This window comes from Branchiostoma floridae, chromosome 8 (assembly GCF_000003815.2).
Source record: "Branchiostoma floridae strain S238N-H82 chromosome 8, Bfl_VNyyK, whole genome shotgun sequence".
Lineage (NCBI taxonomy): Eukaryota > Metazoa > Chordata > Leptocardii > Amphioxiformes > Branchiostomatidae > Branchiostoma > Branchiostoma floridae.
Window position 1 is genome coordinate 18,575,725 of NC_049986.1, and position 14,882 is coordinate 18,590,606.

At 41.0% G+C, this 14,882-nt stretch overlaps 1 protein-coding gene across 2 annotated transcripts; it reads right to left on the reverse strand.

Annotated features, from left to right (window-relative positions):
• Positions 1–4,833: 4,833 nt before the first annotated feature.
• Positions 4,834–14,588, reverse strand: LOC118421521 (asparagine synthetase [glutamine-hydrolyzing]-like). Of its 2 annotated transcripts, XM_035828837.1 has the most exons (11): positions 14,020–14,586; positions 13,284–13,374; positions 11,480–11,662; positions 11,051–11,152; positions 9,779–9,906; positions 8,829–8,955; positions 8,052–8,158; positions 7,461–7,561; positions 6,768–7,005; positions 5,836–6,028; positions 4,834–5,522 (listed from the first exon to the last, which is right to left on the reverse strand). In XM_035828837.1, the coding sequence occupies exons 3-11, from the start codon at positions 11,649–11,651 to the stop codon at positions 5,515–5,517; spliced, it is 1,176 nt and encodes a 391-aa protein (XP_035684730.1). In that variant the 5' UTR covers positions 11,652–11,662; positions 13,284–13,374; positions 14,020–14,586; the 3' UTR covers positions 4,834–5,514. The 2 variants fall into 2 exon arrangements, with proteins under 2 accessions (XP_035684730.1, XP_035684731.1); XM_035828838.1 differs by lacking the exon at positions 13,284–13,374 and having other exon boundaries at positions 14,020–14,588.
• Positions 14,589–14,882: the final 294 nt, after the last annotated feature.

The window sequence follows — 14,882 nt, forward strand, 5'->3', positions numbered from 1 at the left end:
CATCGTATAACTCCCTAAAGAACGGAAATCGTGTACATTGGCCCACCTGTATCAAATTTTTTGATACACATGTAGCATGGCAGTGTTTTATCCCGAATAAACCTCCCTTAAAAGCCAAAATCCCGATAGGACAAGAATAGAATCATTCTATATGAAAGACTTCGTAGGAAAACTCTATTCCATCCGTATAAACCTCCCTAAAGAACGGAAATCGTCGGCATTGGCCCACCTGTATCAAATTTTTTGATACACATGTAGCATGGCAGTGTTTTATCCGAATAAACCTCCCTTAAAAGCCAAAATCCCGATAGGACAAGAATAGAATCATTCTATATGAAAGACTTCGTAGGAAAACTCTATTCCATCCGTATAAACCTCCCTAAAGAACGGAAATCGTCGGCATTGGCCCACCTGTATCAAATGTTTTGATACACATGTAGCATGGCAGTGTTTTATCCGAATAAACCTCCCTTAAAAGCCAAAATCCCGATAGGACAAGAATAGAATCATTCTATATGAAAGACTTCGTAGGAAAACTCTATTCCATCCGTATAAACCTCCCTAAAGAACGGAAATCGTCGGCATTGGCCCACCTGTATCAAATTTTTTGATACACATGTAGTATGGCAGTGTTTTATCCGAATAAACCTCCCTTAAAAGCCAAAATCCCGATAGGACAAGAATAGAATCATTCTATATGAAAGACTTCGTAGGAAAACTCTATTCCATCCGTATAAACCTCCCTAAAGAACGGAAATCGTCGGCATTGGCCCACCTGTATCAAATTTTTTGATACACATGTAGTATGGCAGTGTTTTATCCGAATAAACCTCCCTTAAAAGCCAAAATCCCGATAGGACAAGAATAGAATCATTCTATATGAAAGACTTCGTAGGAAAACTCTATTCCATCCGTATAAACCTCCCTAAAGAACGGAAATCGTCGGCATTGGCCCACCTGTATCAAATTTTTTGATACAAATGTAGTATGGCACTGTTCTATCCGAACAGACCTCCCTTAAAACACAAATCCCGATAGGACAAAAATAGAATCATTCTATATGATAGACTTCGTACAAAGTCTCTATTCCATCTTCGTAAAAAGCCCACCTGTATCAAATTTTTTGATACACATGTAGTATGGCACTGTTCTATCCAAACAAACCTCCCTTAAAAACACAAATCCCGATAGGACAAGAACAGAATCATTCTATATGATAGACTTCGTAGAAAGTCTCTCCTTCATCCGTATAAACCTCCCTAAAGAACTTAGATGCATAAAACTTTCTAACATATCGCCAACGGACTTGATAGTGTAACAACACTACACAATAAGTGCGCTTGACCCGGAAGCAGTTGATCCTTGTCCTATAACCTGGTATATCAGAAAACCCCATGCAGTGCATAACTCGTCTCGAATACAATAGCGAAACGCACCGTTCAAACCCTGAAAATTGGTCAACTTTGAGGCGTAAATACATGACTTTTAACTGCAGTCTAGCTTTTAAAAATAGTTTATCGTGATTAATTGACCCCTTCCAAGACCGGGGAACCATTTTTTAGGCAGATATAATGCATCGCGGCTTTACTTTAACGTTTTTTCTGTGATGTGAGCTAAGAAGTCATCCGGGCAGCTGAGAAGGGCGAGGAGTGACCCTTCTGACCTCTGGCGTCTTGTTGTCGGTGCGTACGTGTTGACTTCTGCACGAGAACCGATAAGAAGTTATGAATGATTAACAATCGTATCGTTCAATACACTATTGCACGTTGACCAAGGGTCACAGGTAAAGGACACTACATGACTCGTGAAAGCCCAAAGTACAAGTACATGCAGTGTTAGTTCACATAGTTTGATATGGTGACGTAACCACAACCACTTGTTCATTTGGCCATCATTGACTATATGTAAGAAGAGGAGGAGAAAGAGGAATGGGAAGAAGAAGAGAAAGAAGAAGTAATTACAATGTGAAAGAAAACAGTGAGGTGCTTATGTCAATATGAGAACTTAATATCTATGGGAAATTTAATTTTGTCTGCATAATTATGGAGCTCTCGCGTATGTCTAGCGAACTTGTCACCAATACACAACGCCATCAACGAACTATTAAAGAATATTCATATTAAAACATTTTAAGCCGAAATCCATCCACAAACTACGGACTTAAAGATTGCTTAGTAAATCTGTTCATAAAGACGAGTATCTGATGGTGAACAGCATATAACACAGAGTGGCTGTATCTAAACTTCGAATGAGCTGCCACAAATTACATATTGAAACGGGAAGGCATAACTGCACACCTCTGCTTGGAGTTTGTCAATACTGTAGAAGAACGACATTTTATTTTAGATTTATGTAAACTGTATCATATAAGGAACGAATTATGCTTGATGATAACATGTATCAAATAAGAGTTTATGTACTTTGAACACCTTGATCCAACGGATGAATTTCTATTTTTGATGCTCTTAGACAAATCCTGTCAAACACTATCTGTTCCTCCATCTACGCATGTACAAAGAAGCAAGAAGATGTTGGCTGTTCTATTAGCTTTATAGCTGGTCAACTCATGTATTGTTTTCTTTGCTTGTATATGCTTGTTACGTCATACTATCAACGACCAGCACTTAGCCCATAGATACATGAATGACTGAATTAAACTGAGGTCATACTTTCATTCATTTGTTGACCGAAAATACCACTTTTTGCCTTCATACAAGAACATTTCACTCACCTTTATTGTGGCGATGACCTGCCTGACTTTTGCGGTGTATAGTAAGCGGTGGACAAGGACAACATTTCCATGAACGTCATGACACCGTGCCATTGCCGTGCTGTATAGAGCGGTAGCTCTGGTCAAGTCTCTAGTGTCTCCATTTTGTGTTCCTCTTTCAAGATACACGTCACCGAGGCTTTTGATCGCCTCTGTTTCTAACATGCTGTTCCCATTTATTATTCCCTCTACCATTAACTGTGCGAATCCTACTAGCACAGAGTCTATATGAACACCGGTAGCCCATTTTCTGTCCATGTCTTGAAACTCCCCCGACACCTTTGCAGGTGTAGTCTTTCCCTTGTCTAAAGTTGGCTGTTCCTTACTATGAGACCCTTTTGACAGCACCCCTTGTAAAACCTTCTCCGTGTATTCGTAGCGGTGCTCTATACTTTCTCCCTGCTCCTTATGGTCACACCGGACCACGGCGGCCATGTAAAGCTCCAAGGCCCGGCTTAATTTCCCTGCGTCCTTCCCGAATCTTCCCTTCTCCAAGTTCACGTCGCCCAGACTTTTGAGGAGCTCCACTTCCGCCAGCCTGTCCATGTCAGCCATGGCGTCCACCAGGGCACGGAGGTAGCCTGTCTCCGCACTGGCTAGGCCGTACCTCCTGCCCTTCGCGTCCGCATCACAGAGTTTCTCACAGACCCTCAACATGGCGGACGTCTGCTCTGAAAACGTCTGTTAAAGTGACTGCTAATCCCCAAGAGTCTCCGTGTTAGCTTTATGCACGTGACTTGAACAAACACGGGTCTGGACAAACATCTCATTTCTCACTGCTGGCGCCAACGTTAGTTATTGCATCATCAGCCGATAACAAAGTATAAAGGTTAACCCCCACCAAAGCTTCGCTATTACTCGTAAACATCTAGCAGTCGCTACATCCGTGAAAATAGAGGTATATTTTGGGGCCTGTTTGTGTCTGTGTATCCCCGGTGCAGTATCGTTTGAACCACTGGATGAATTGCGATGATAATCGGCATGTTAGGTAGGTGTTGTGGACGCAAAGGTCAAGGTCGATTTTGGAACTCCTGGTGACAGACCCTGGTACTGCAGCAGAGCTTCTGGTTTATATATTCTCCTGGGCGTGCTGTGGTCTTATTTTTTTCTGGGCAGATAGCTTTTGATGTAAGAAAGTAGTTCGAGGGTGAGTCAGAAATTTGAAAGTCTAACGTTAAAATCTAACTGTCTACCCAAAGCTGATATCTTGACCGAGACTTGGCTATCGTGAGATGTGCAGTTTTGTCAGGTACAGCTAGAAAACTTTACAACGTTTCGCAAAGACAGGGCACATGTTTGTGAGGAAGAGTCTATGACTAGAAGTTTCCCTCATGGAGGAGTGGCAGTATATATTTGTTATGGATACAGATGTTCTAAAATACACTTGTGGAATTGTTGGTACACATCAGGACAAACAAACAATCATACCAATCAATTACAATACCTTTCTTTTTGCGAATCTAACAAAACCTCCTTCCTGGGAGAGAGTACTCCATTGACGTGTGTGACGCAAATATTTTTTATTCGGCAAATACGTTCTTATACACCAATCATGTAACAAACATATACACCAACCTTGTAACACACCGTGTGATCATAGGGAGCTATCCTAACAGGTTGCATAGATTACTCATAGAGCGTAAAAAATCAGTTGAACACAACCAGATAAAAAAGTTTTGTAGAGTACACAAGTACCTGACTCTTGGATGAATGCTTATTGATAATGTACGAAATGATTTTACATTTTTCATAAGCAGTAAATAGTTATTGTTTTACGTTTAGTAAAACACATAATGATATAACAAACAAAAAGAGCTCGAGTGTTTATAAACAATTCTTGGCATGAACTACATTCAAACGCCTACTGTACTAAACAACGCAGAGGTGGGGTGTAATTATCACAAAAGCCTAATGTAAGTCCTCATAGAATAGTTTTTTTCTAATCCAAAGCTTAAAATGCAGAAAGCCTATGACAAGGTCCTCAGTTGGGAAGGTAAGCAAGGTTATTTTAAACTAAGCTCGAATTCGAATTTTAGAGACTAGCATATGTCTACAGAATCTGATGCAGAATATCTTAAAAATATTATATCTGTTGTATGTGTTACCTATAAACCGTTGCCATATCTACAAATCATTGTCACCTAAAATAATTGAGGTTTGATATTTTGCACCGGCCGTTTCATTTAGCCCCAAGCAGCGAGATTCATATTAAGACGTCACTTAGTCATATTATTACACCAAGAACCTACTCATACAGACACAATGATGATACATTAAAATATACTTTGGTTATTGCATATTTCAAAAATCCACGGTCGCACTGGTACAAGAGAACTAGTCTTGGCCCATGCACTCCCTGTCTTAGAAAATGAGGTACATTTCGTAGCAGTTATAATGCGATGTTAAATAACGGTCTTATAGCTTGGTCCATGGACTCTAGCTTAAAAAATGAGGTAAATTTCGTAACAGTTATAATTTTTACATTATTCACCACCAGAAGTAACATTTTAGAAAATACAAGTATTAACTAGAAATGTAATATTTACCAGCAAATATATAATGTTATAATTATTACGTATCTACTCAATACTCTTACTGAAAAACATTCAATGGTAACCAGCCCCTCCAGCTCTGACCTGCCACTAATGTAACAATGTTGCATAATGTAATCAAACACGACAGGGTGTTTGGCTACTTCAGTACCCGTAACCATGGTGACAGACGTCTGGTCGAGGTGATTGACCTTATTTGTCTGTAGAAGAAGAAACAGAACAAAAACTAGAAAGATAATGTATAATGTTTACCTTCACATAATGTAGTCTGTTATGTTTATTCTTACTCCAACACATTTGTATTTAGTGACCTTTGCTCTGCTACAGTATGTAACTGAACACCCCAGGGTACCTGCTACTTTACCGGTAACCATGGTGACAGCCGTCTGGTTCAGGTCGTTTACCTTATTTGTTTGGAGAAGAAGAGGAAACAGAGCAAAAACAATGTGTACCTTCCGTGAAGGTTACATGACAAGATGCTCCCCTTCCGTGCAAGTAAACATAACTAACTACTTTTGTAGTGAGAGAAGGTCCTAGCGGAGGGGTCGTCGCTGTCGGTCCACTGTGGTGTCCAGTTGGTGGGCATCAGGTTGCCTTTGCCGGGGAAGTGCCGCTCGAACACCATGCGGTAGTAGTAACCCTCCTTGGACTTTGGAGGGTTGATGGGGTACGTCTTCTTTGCGTTTGCCATCATTTCGTCAGTAACCTTTACAAGTAAGAGTGACAGTGATAACAGTGAGGGCAATAATGACAGTAATCTGTGACCCGAAATACTTTTTTAAGTCAGGTTGTCCAAGTGGCAACTTGAGTCAAAAGTCAGGTTGCGCCATAAACATTTCAGGTTGCCCCACTTTCAAGTTGTTACCTTCTGAAAATCAGCTACATATCCATTATCCTTTCTTCCAGTTATATGTATCTAATATAAATAGATGTAATATGTTTTGTGTTATGTTTTCTGTAGGTGGGGGAAAAGCAGTACGTGTTCCAACTGCAAAATTTGATGTTGCACAGTGTGATTGCAAATGTGGTTGAATTTTCAAGTGGGCAAGTGGTATTTCGATCACTGCAGTAATGACAACGGGTGTGACATGTCGACAGTAATAACAGTAATGATTACATTTTATAAACAAGAGTTAAACCTTCGACATGCAATTTTATTAGTAGCCATGTAAATCACTTAACTTGCATGTTAATAAACTCTTGATGATGTTTTAGATGTTAAAGTTTAAAAGTCATGAACAGAATATATCAGAACATTCTCGGACCTTTCCTTGGACCTTTGACCTAGCTTCCGGTCAGTATCCCATGTTAAAACCGACCTATACTCTATCAAAATATCTTCAGACACACACGTAAACGACTAGACAAACAAACAAATACACAGACAGACAGATAGACACAAATGCTCCATTTAAGGAGATGAATATCTACAAAAATCTTATTACCTTGCTAGCTGCAAAGTTGCCGAGCATCAGATGCAAGGGGTTGTCCAAAGTAGACGTTCCGTCGCTGAACCCTTCCTTCGGGCGCCACAAGATCTCGTCGGGCAGCAGGCCAGTCCCGCTGAACGCCTCGCGCAGGAGGAACTTCTCGATGCCGTTTCGTGCCCTGCGCAGCTCCGGTGGAAGGGACAGGTAGTAGCTGGTGAAGGTGTGATCCAGGAAGGGGACGCGGACCTCCAGACTGTGAAAAAACAAACTGATTGAACTCTTACATGTACATATATGTAAGATAAATGACTAGTTCTGTCACCTCTGAACGCTACTTTATGTCAATCCCACAAACCTGACCCCCATGGTGACAATATCCTCCTACTCTCTTCCTGCCCGTCTAATGACAGTGTATTCCAATAACTATGAACACAGTTCAAGAACAGGAATATCTAGAAGAACACACATATACAAGAACAGATACATTGAGGCAAAGCATACACACACACACACACACACACACACACACGCACACACACACACACACACACACACACACACGCACACGCACACGCACACGCACACGCACACGCACACACGCACACAAACACACACACACAAACACACACACACACTTACACACACTTACACACACACATACGCACACAAACACAAACACACACACACGAAAGAGACGTTACTCCGTACCCATGAGCGGCAGTAGCCCTGTCTGAACGCAGCACGTCGAACATGTAGAGTTCGCTCAGCAACTTCCGTCCCTGCGCGTCAGCTGCCTCGGCGGACGGGGCCTGTCGTCAAAGATGTTAACATGATCATACATGTTTCCATTTTAACGCTTTGAACTATGATTTTTTTGTACTGCAGTATGTGGAAAGTGATCCTGTCAACGCCAGTTTGTCCACATAGGCGACATGTATATCAAGTACTGTTCTTATTCTTCGTCCACGCCAAATTGAATTCAGCAACACGTTTAGTTCTGCCCGATACCGTGTCATGTTTTTAAAAAGAGGTTCCAATAGCGATAAATATACCTATGTTTCCTTCAACTGAGCGCCATGCAAAAGAAGGACTCAACGCCAATAAAACGCATTTTGCAATTGTTAATATGTACCTGGACATACTCTTTTCGTGTACATCTCTATTTCACCCTACTTTCAACTGCGAATCACCAAGATACAGGTTCTGTTACCATAAACCACACGACTGTCATCACTTAAAATACATATAGACTTATACCCTCCTTGTCAGATGCATAGTCACCTTTTAAGTCCTACATACCTTGTTGAAGTAGATGTACCCCTGGGCCACTTCGTCAGACCCCTCTCCTGAGTAGATGACCACAGAGTCGGTTTCCCTCTGGATGTAGCGAGCCAGCAGGTAGTTACCTAAGGGGGGAAACAGACACAGACATTCGTGAATAGTTTCACCAGCTTGGCGAGTGACTGAATTTTTAAAGTCACAGCCAAGTAGAACAGGCAAACCGATTGCCATGACAACATGAAAAATTATAAACCTACATAAAGATAATTAGATTGTTGCCAAGTACTTCTTTGGAAAAGTTATCAAGTTTGGTTAGCCGTTCAGACGATATTTGACATGAAAGTTGGCGTGGAACTCCTCTCCCCTCACTTCTGAACGAGTTTAAGAAACGCGATCAACTTTTTCCACTGCCTCTTATACGATAACAGACACATAGATAGATCAGGAAATTTAAAAAAAAGAAGGAAATTTGATTTCGTGGCCATTTTGGGACTTTTGATCTACATTCCTGTTAGTGACTCCGGCGTGCATAGCGGAATTTGGTAACCATATTTCCTTTTATTAATAGATGTAACGTTAGACAGACACCTCGATTATTAGAAAGATAGGGTTCTAGATTGCAACACTTATCAACCTAATGCAAAGGAATTCGGTGATAATACAAAAGATGGTTCAATCAAAAAGCCTTCGACGAGGGGCTCTCAAGACGTTTTTGACCCATTTCTTAATAACGTGTCCGTAAAGTCACTACTATCTTAAGTCGGATTTGTTTCTTAGGTCAGCTGTCTTACTGACCCACGGAGCTCCTGATATTGACGACGTCAAAGCTCTCCAGACAGTAGATGATCTCGTCAACAGCGGCCAGGGCCTCCTCAGGTGTCAGGCCCACCTCGTGATGCTCCGAACCGATGTGCTTGGCAACCTGATTAGAGATGATAACAGGCTTTATATCATACCTGTGACGCGAAAACGTTCGATACGGGTGTTCCGGACCGGGCCGTACGCTACCGTATCGCACAGGTTCGAAAGGCGTATCACACAGGCTCCATTCGAATAAATCGAACTGTTTCGAGCGGTCCGAATAGGGCACGGTTGGCAATTCGAATACCTGATTCGGACGTTGGAACATTGCTGTTGCAACACTTTTTTGTTCGAGGGCATCAAATTTGTTCAACCTCTGGAGCATTTCGCATCAAAACATGGGTTTTCTCAGGTGGGTATGACCCGCGGTAGGGCTGATACCTTGGGTGATACGGAATACACCGTGTTGTATTCTATATTTATTGACACGACAAAAAGTACATTGATTTTTGTATGGTCAAATATAAACTACAAAAGAAGTGGATACATGATGAATCTGAAAACTACTAACTAAACAATATAATGTTAGGATGATAAGGAAACCTCCATACAATCGGGTGGGGCTAAACATGAGTGTCGCTATCTTTTCTAATCACAAAGCATTCTTTTATGTATCTTATTGTCTTAGCATTATGAGGGCTGTTGGATCTAAAGATATAATCTACTTATGGTACTGAGTATCTTGAAATCTGTACTAATCGGACATAGGAATGTGAATAACTTATTGTGTGAAATGTAATAATTTGTTACGACCTACATGTGGTTGACAAAACATCAACAAATACATTCATTGTTAAATATCGGCTTTTAAAAACTTTTGGAATGAAATGAAAGTGACAATTTTGCAGTAATTATAAGTTACGAGTACAGAAGATGTTTGTCACCTTCCTAGCGGCAGCGATGTCCGGACTCCCCTCCATCCCGATGCTGTAAGTCTGGATGGGGTAGGTGATGCCGGCCTTCCGCGCGTTCTTCGTCAATAAGGCCGCGATGAGACTGGAATCCAGGCCACCTAAGTCAACACAACCATGAAAGGAGACTTGATTTAATCTCCAAGCAGATCCTACGGTAGCATAAGATAGTATCAAAAGCTGGCAGAGGAGTAAAGCCGGCTTAGGAGTTTGTTTGGCTATGGCAAATGTACACCTTTTGGCTACCTACACTCCTTGGCCAGGTTTGTACAATCTTATGCCACTGTAGGATCTGCTTGGAGATTAACTTGATTAGTTAACACATTTATTTAGCTCTGAATACAATTTTAGGACAGAAAGCGTGATAGTTGAAAAAAGTTATGGTAACTTGTTTTCGAATGGTTATTTATTGTGTCTATTAGTGAAAAAATGTGATAGCACCCCTCTATCACTTTATTTCACTAGTAAGAATAAAAAAATTGTGTACTGTTGAAATAATGTGATATCATTGTGACAACTGACAACCATTATCACGTGTAAAAAGATAATGGTTGTCGGGGTGATTAAGCAAGAGAAAAGTACGATTCAAATATGTCAATTTAATCCACTTTTAATCCACTTTTATCTTTTTCACCCGGTTTTGTAATACTTCATGTTAATGTTTGATCTTCCATTGTGCTCCAATGATGTACAAGTATGTGCTATTGTGTATTATACTGAAATATTGAACAAAGTTTTTAAAAAAATCAAAGATTGTAATAGGACTCGTTCATGGTTCCAAATGCGCATGTGCAGAGATGGATTGTGGGTAATGTATCAAAGGTGAGCACCCCTAAACATTCTTATCTGGAGAATATGTAATACAGGACGTGTCTTGACGAGTTGTGTTTTTTTTAATTTTCCCAGAGACCTTCACCGGACACTTTATCCAAAATGCATCTTAAGGTGTGCTCCCATCGCACTTGTGTCAAGCTTGCGTCACTGTGGGGTTCGTTCACTGCGTCACTGTTTTGTTATTAAATTTTCTCAGATTTTTTAAAATTCAAATATTGCGTAATACATGAAAGCATGAATTAGAAGACGACAAAATACACAAAAAAGAAAGAATATTCGTTCTTTATCTCTGAAATTTGCTGAGTATCTTTCGAACCCCGCAATGACGCAAGCTTGACACATGTGCAGAGGGAGCGCACCTTTACGGCGAATGGGCACATGGAACCATGACTATGCTTATACTCATCCCACCTGACAGAAGACAGCCGATCCTCCTTTCCGACATCAGCCTCTTCTGGACCGCTGCCTCCAGAAGCAGTCGGATCACATCAAGATGATCCTGGTTTTTAGTCACTGGGGAATATAAGTGAAATGAGGTCATTAGTAATAATCAAAGCCAGATTTTTAAAATTCTGTTTAAGAAAACCATACCCGAAGGCTCACGTTAAAAGCAACAGTGGTATGTAATATTGGTATAAGTAACAGATAAAAGACAAAGCTTAAACATAGATTAGAAAAAGCGACGTGATATACAATCTCACTTTTCTTCTACATTAAACATTAAAGGGTTTCAGTCCTTTCTGAATAACATGACTATCGATTACAGAAAGCCAGGATTTGACAGTGAACGCATGTATCTCATCAATCTCCCGTAGGGTTCAATAGATAAATTGTACGTACTAGAAGGCTTGACCAGGACGTTGTACTTCGGCATGTCTCCGATTGTATGGAAGCGCCCATGTTCCTGCAGTTTCGTTCTTCCTTCTTTACTCATATCGTACACCTCATAGCAACCCGGGGGAAACCACTTGGTGACGGCTTTGGTATCGCCGTTCTTTGTCTTCTTGAACATGCCCTCCAGACCTGTATTGTGCCAAAATTGACAAAGAAAGACCAGTATTTTTAAACGTCCAAATTCAATTCTAGATCCAATCCAATCAAAGTACTATTAGCTCCGCCTCGTAGGTGTCGCCAAAATAAATGTGTAGATTATTGTTTTAAGTCACCATGCAGTCTTACAGACGACATCTAGGAGACATAAAAGAGACATAAAAGTTTAATTCTTATAACTATTAATAGGCTACTTTGCAGAATTCGATAAACACTTTACAATACTTTATTTGTGGTAACTCACACAGAACGTCAAACTATACACCACAAAATTAGCGGTATCTGAATTGCTATTCAATTCACATTGTACTCTTTCTCAAAAACAAAACGTGCCTTAAGAAATAAGATAAGAGATACGTAGATACTTACATGTGGTTTTATTATTATCCAAAATGCAGATAAATATGCTTTCTCCCGCCCTTAAGCAAAGTTCAAGGATAACTAAACTCTAGAAGGGTTGCTGTTTTCTGATAGATGATGTTTCGTTGAATCCATAGTCGTCCAACTTTTTGGCGAATCCGAATTGTGGTGTATTACTTGGCGTGATTAGTGAGCATCATTTTGTAAAACAGTGACAATATATGATACCCACTAACCCCATACAGACCCTACCAATGAATTCCTAATATATTATGTAAGATAAGCACTTGTTCTTCATCGTAAATATCAATTTATATTTGGGTACAAATGCGAGGCGATTAGTGCAAGAAGAAGGCCAGTTACTGACATCAAAATACATATGTGGAGACGAATTTCAAGGCAGCCTAGTTAGGCTAGTAGACTTAGCTGAATATTTCTCTCTAGTGAGCGTTTTATCGTATATTGCGAGGCGGTGAGCATTTTTTTTTACCTCCTACAATTATCATCTATTGGAACACAACAGCCCTTTTGTAGTTAAGCTCTCCTTTAATCTCGGACTTTAGTCCTTTCCTCCTTCTTTACTCACAATCTAAGAACTCATTGTATCAAAAAGATGAGCGACCGTTATATAAGGGACCGAATTGAATTTGCATGACGCAGTAGGCATCCTTACATCTTTGCAGATGATGGTAGCGCTCTGGGTTAACGGCATGACTTTGATATAATGCAAACGTATAATTCGAACGTCAACAATACACACAGCTTAACAAAAATGCCCTTCTTCATCGAATGAAATTAGTTTGAGCTGCTAAAGAGAATTTTGGTCGGTTGATGGCCTCCCAACGGCTCACGCCTCTGCCAGGTACAGCAGACCCTGGCCTTCCCACCCTCTTTAAAACATGGTTGGAAGTTTCCAAGCACCTTGCTCAGTTGTACTTAACCTAAAAAAGCCCTTTCAAGAAATTTTCTGCGCTTGTGCAGGTCAAAGTTGAATGTCTTATATGGTCTTCACCTGTCGGTTTGTAAAATATTGCCTGGAGTCGTGCTTTTTTTGCAATTTCTCATGACCTTTACTTTGGACTTGCGCATGCGCAGTAGGATCCATGAAATGACTTATGGCGGAAACGCACGCCCCTAGTAACGTGCTTATTTTGTGGACGGAACCATCGGGATGGAAGGGGGGGTTGGGGTGGGAGAAAGCATATGAACCCGCGGATGGATAACCTCAACTCACCCTTGACCTCCGAACACACGGCTAAAACGCTGTCCCCCTCCGTCACACTGAACAGGGGACGCACACCAAACGTGTCCCGAGCAAAGCAAACCTTTTAAGTAAGATCATCAATCAAAGTAGGGTCTCTCTACATTCTTCCATTTCAACCGTGCGAATTGGCACCACTTAACAAATTTGACAGGACGAAAATGCACCTTCATTCATCTTTTAAGCATCATTTTACGACAAAAATCTTCTATTTATAAAACCATTGATCATAGTTGCGTCTCAAATTTCAGAAGAAATGCTGCCGTGCGGAATGACTAGTTTTAGAATTTTGTCTTAATCTTTTATATGTTCTGTTGAAAGTCAGTGACACCGTGGCCACAATTGTCATTTCTAATCATATGAGCAATCGTAGTTCAAAGTGCGCATGCACAGCGAAATGCATTGTGGTCAATTGTGGATATTGCGTCAAAGGTGAAAGCCCCTAACTTGTAAACAGTTGTTGTCCAGAACATTCTTGATGCTTGATACCATGCACATGCTTTTATCTTTAATATTTGTTTCTGTGGGGCCGTAACCTTTGACAAATTACCCACAATGCATTTCGCTGCACATGGTCGTTCTGAACCATGAACCTCCTTATATAATGAATTGGTGGAGGTACGGTGCAGCAAAATTCTCGTTCCAATGCAGTTTTTAATCTATGAACGAGAATGCTCTGTGAAGAGTCTCTCCATGTTTTGGGTCTCACCTGTTTCCTCTTCGTGTCCAGGAGAATGAATGCGAAGACGCCATCTAGCTGCTCCGCGGCGAACTGCACCCCACCCTTCTCATACAGGTGAATGATGATCTCGCAGTCGCAGTCGGTGTCACAGTCAAACTCAAACTGTTCCCGAAGCTGGAATCAAAGTATCAAAGTATAGGGTATTCCTTGAATTTACACATTATTGTCATTCTTCCGAATTTACACAAATTGGCATCCTCTGACTTGCAGTGTTTGGCCCAAAGCCAAGCGGCTCTTAGTTCATGCCGCGGTATTCCCTTGGTAAAGGTATACTTAAAAGGAGAAAAGGTATATATACACTTGAAAGGACTTCTTTCAGGTAATGAAAGGTGCTAGCTTCGGCTACAGACATCCCTCTGGTAATGCCGGAGGCCCCGTATTTGAGAAGAGCCACACAATCCTACCCCAGTTAACAAGCATACCAAAAATCATGACGATCCGTCAACACGTTCTCTAGTTATTCTCGCTAGGAGCCTAATTATAGAACTTGATCTTCGTTTTCCTGACCCCTACCCACCTACCAAACATCATCAGAATCCATCCAAGGCTCCTCGAGTTATGCTGTTCACACACACACACACGCACACACAGACAGAAAAACACGCTCAAAACAGTACCTTCCGCCATTCTGGCGAAGGTAACAACAACAACGTTAACAACAAAACACTAGGGGCTCTTTCTTTTGTGAGCGGTTCATAACCTTACTGTTCTTCAGCCGCACCTGGGGAATAACCTTGGTATTGAGGTCACTCATCTCATCTATTCGAAATACTGTAAATGCGGAAACTTTCGCGGTTAATCAACGTTCGCGGTTTTCGCGGTGGTCGCTT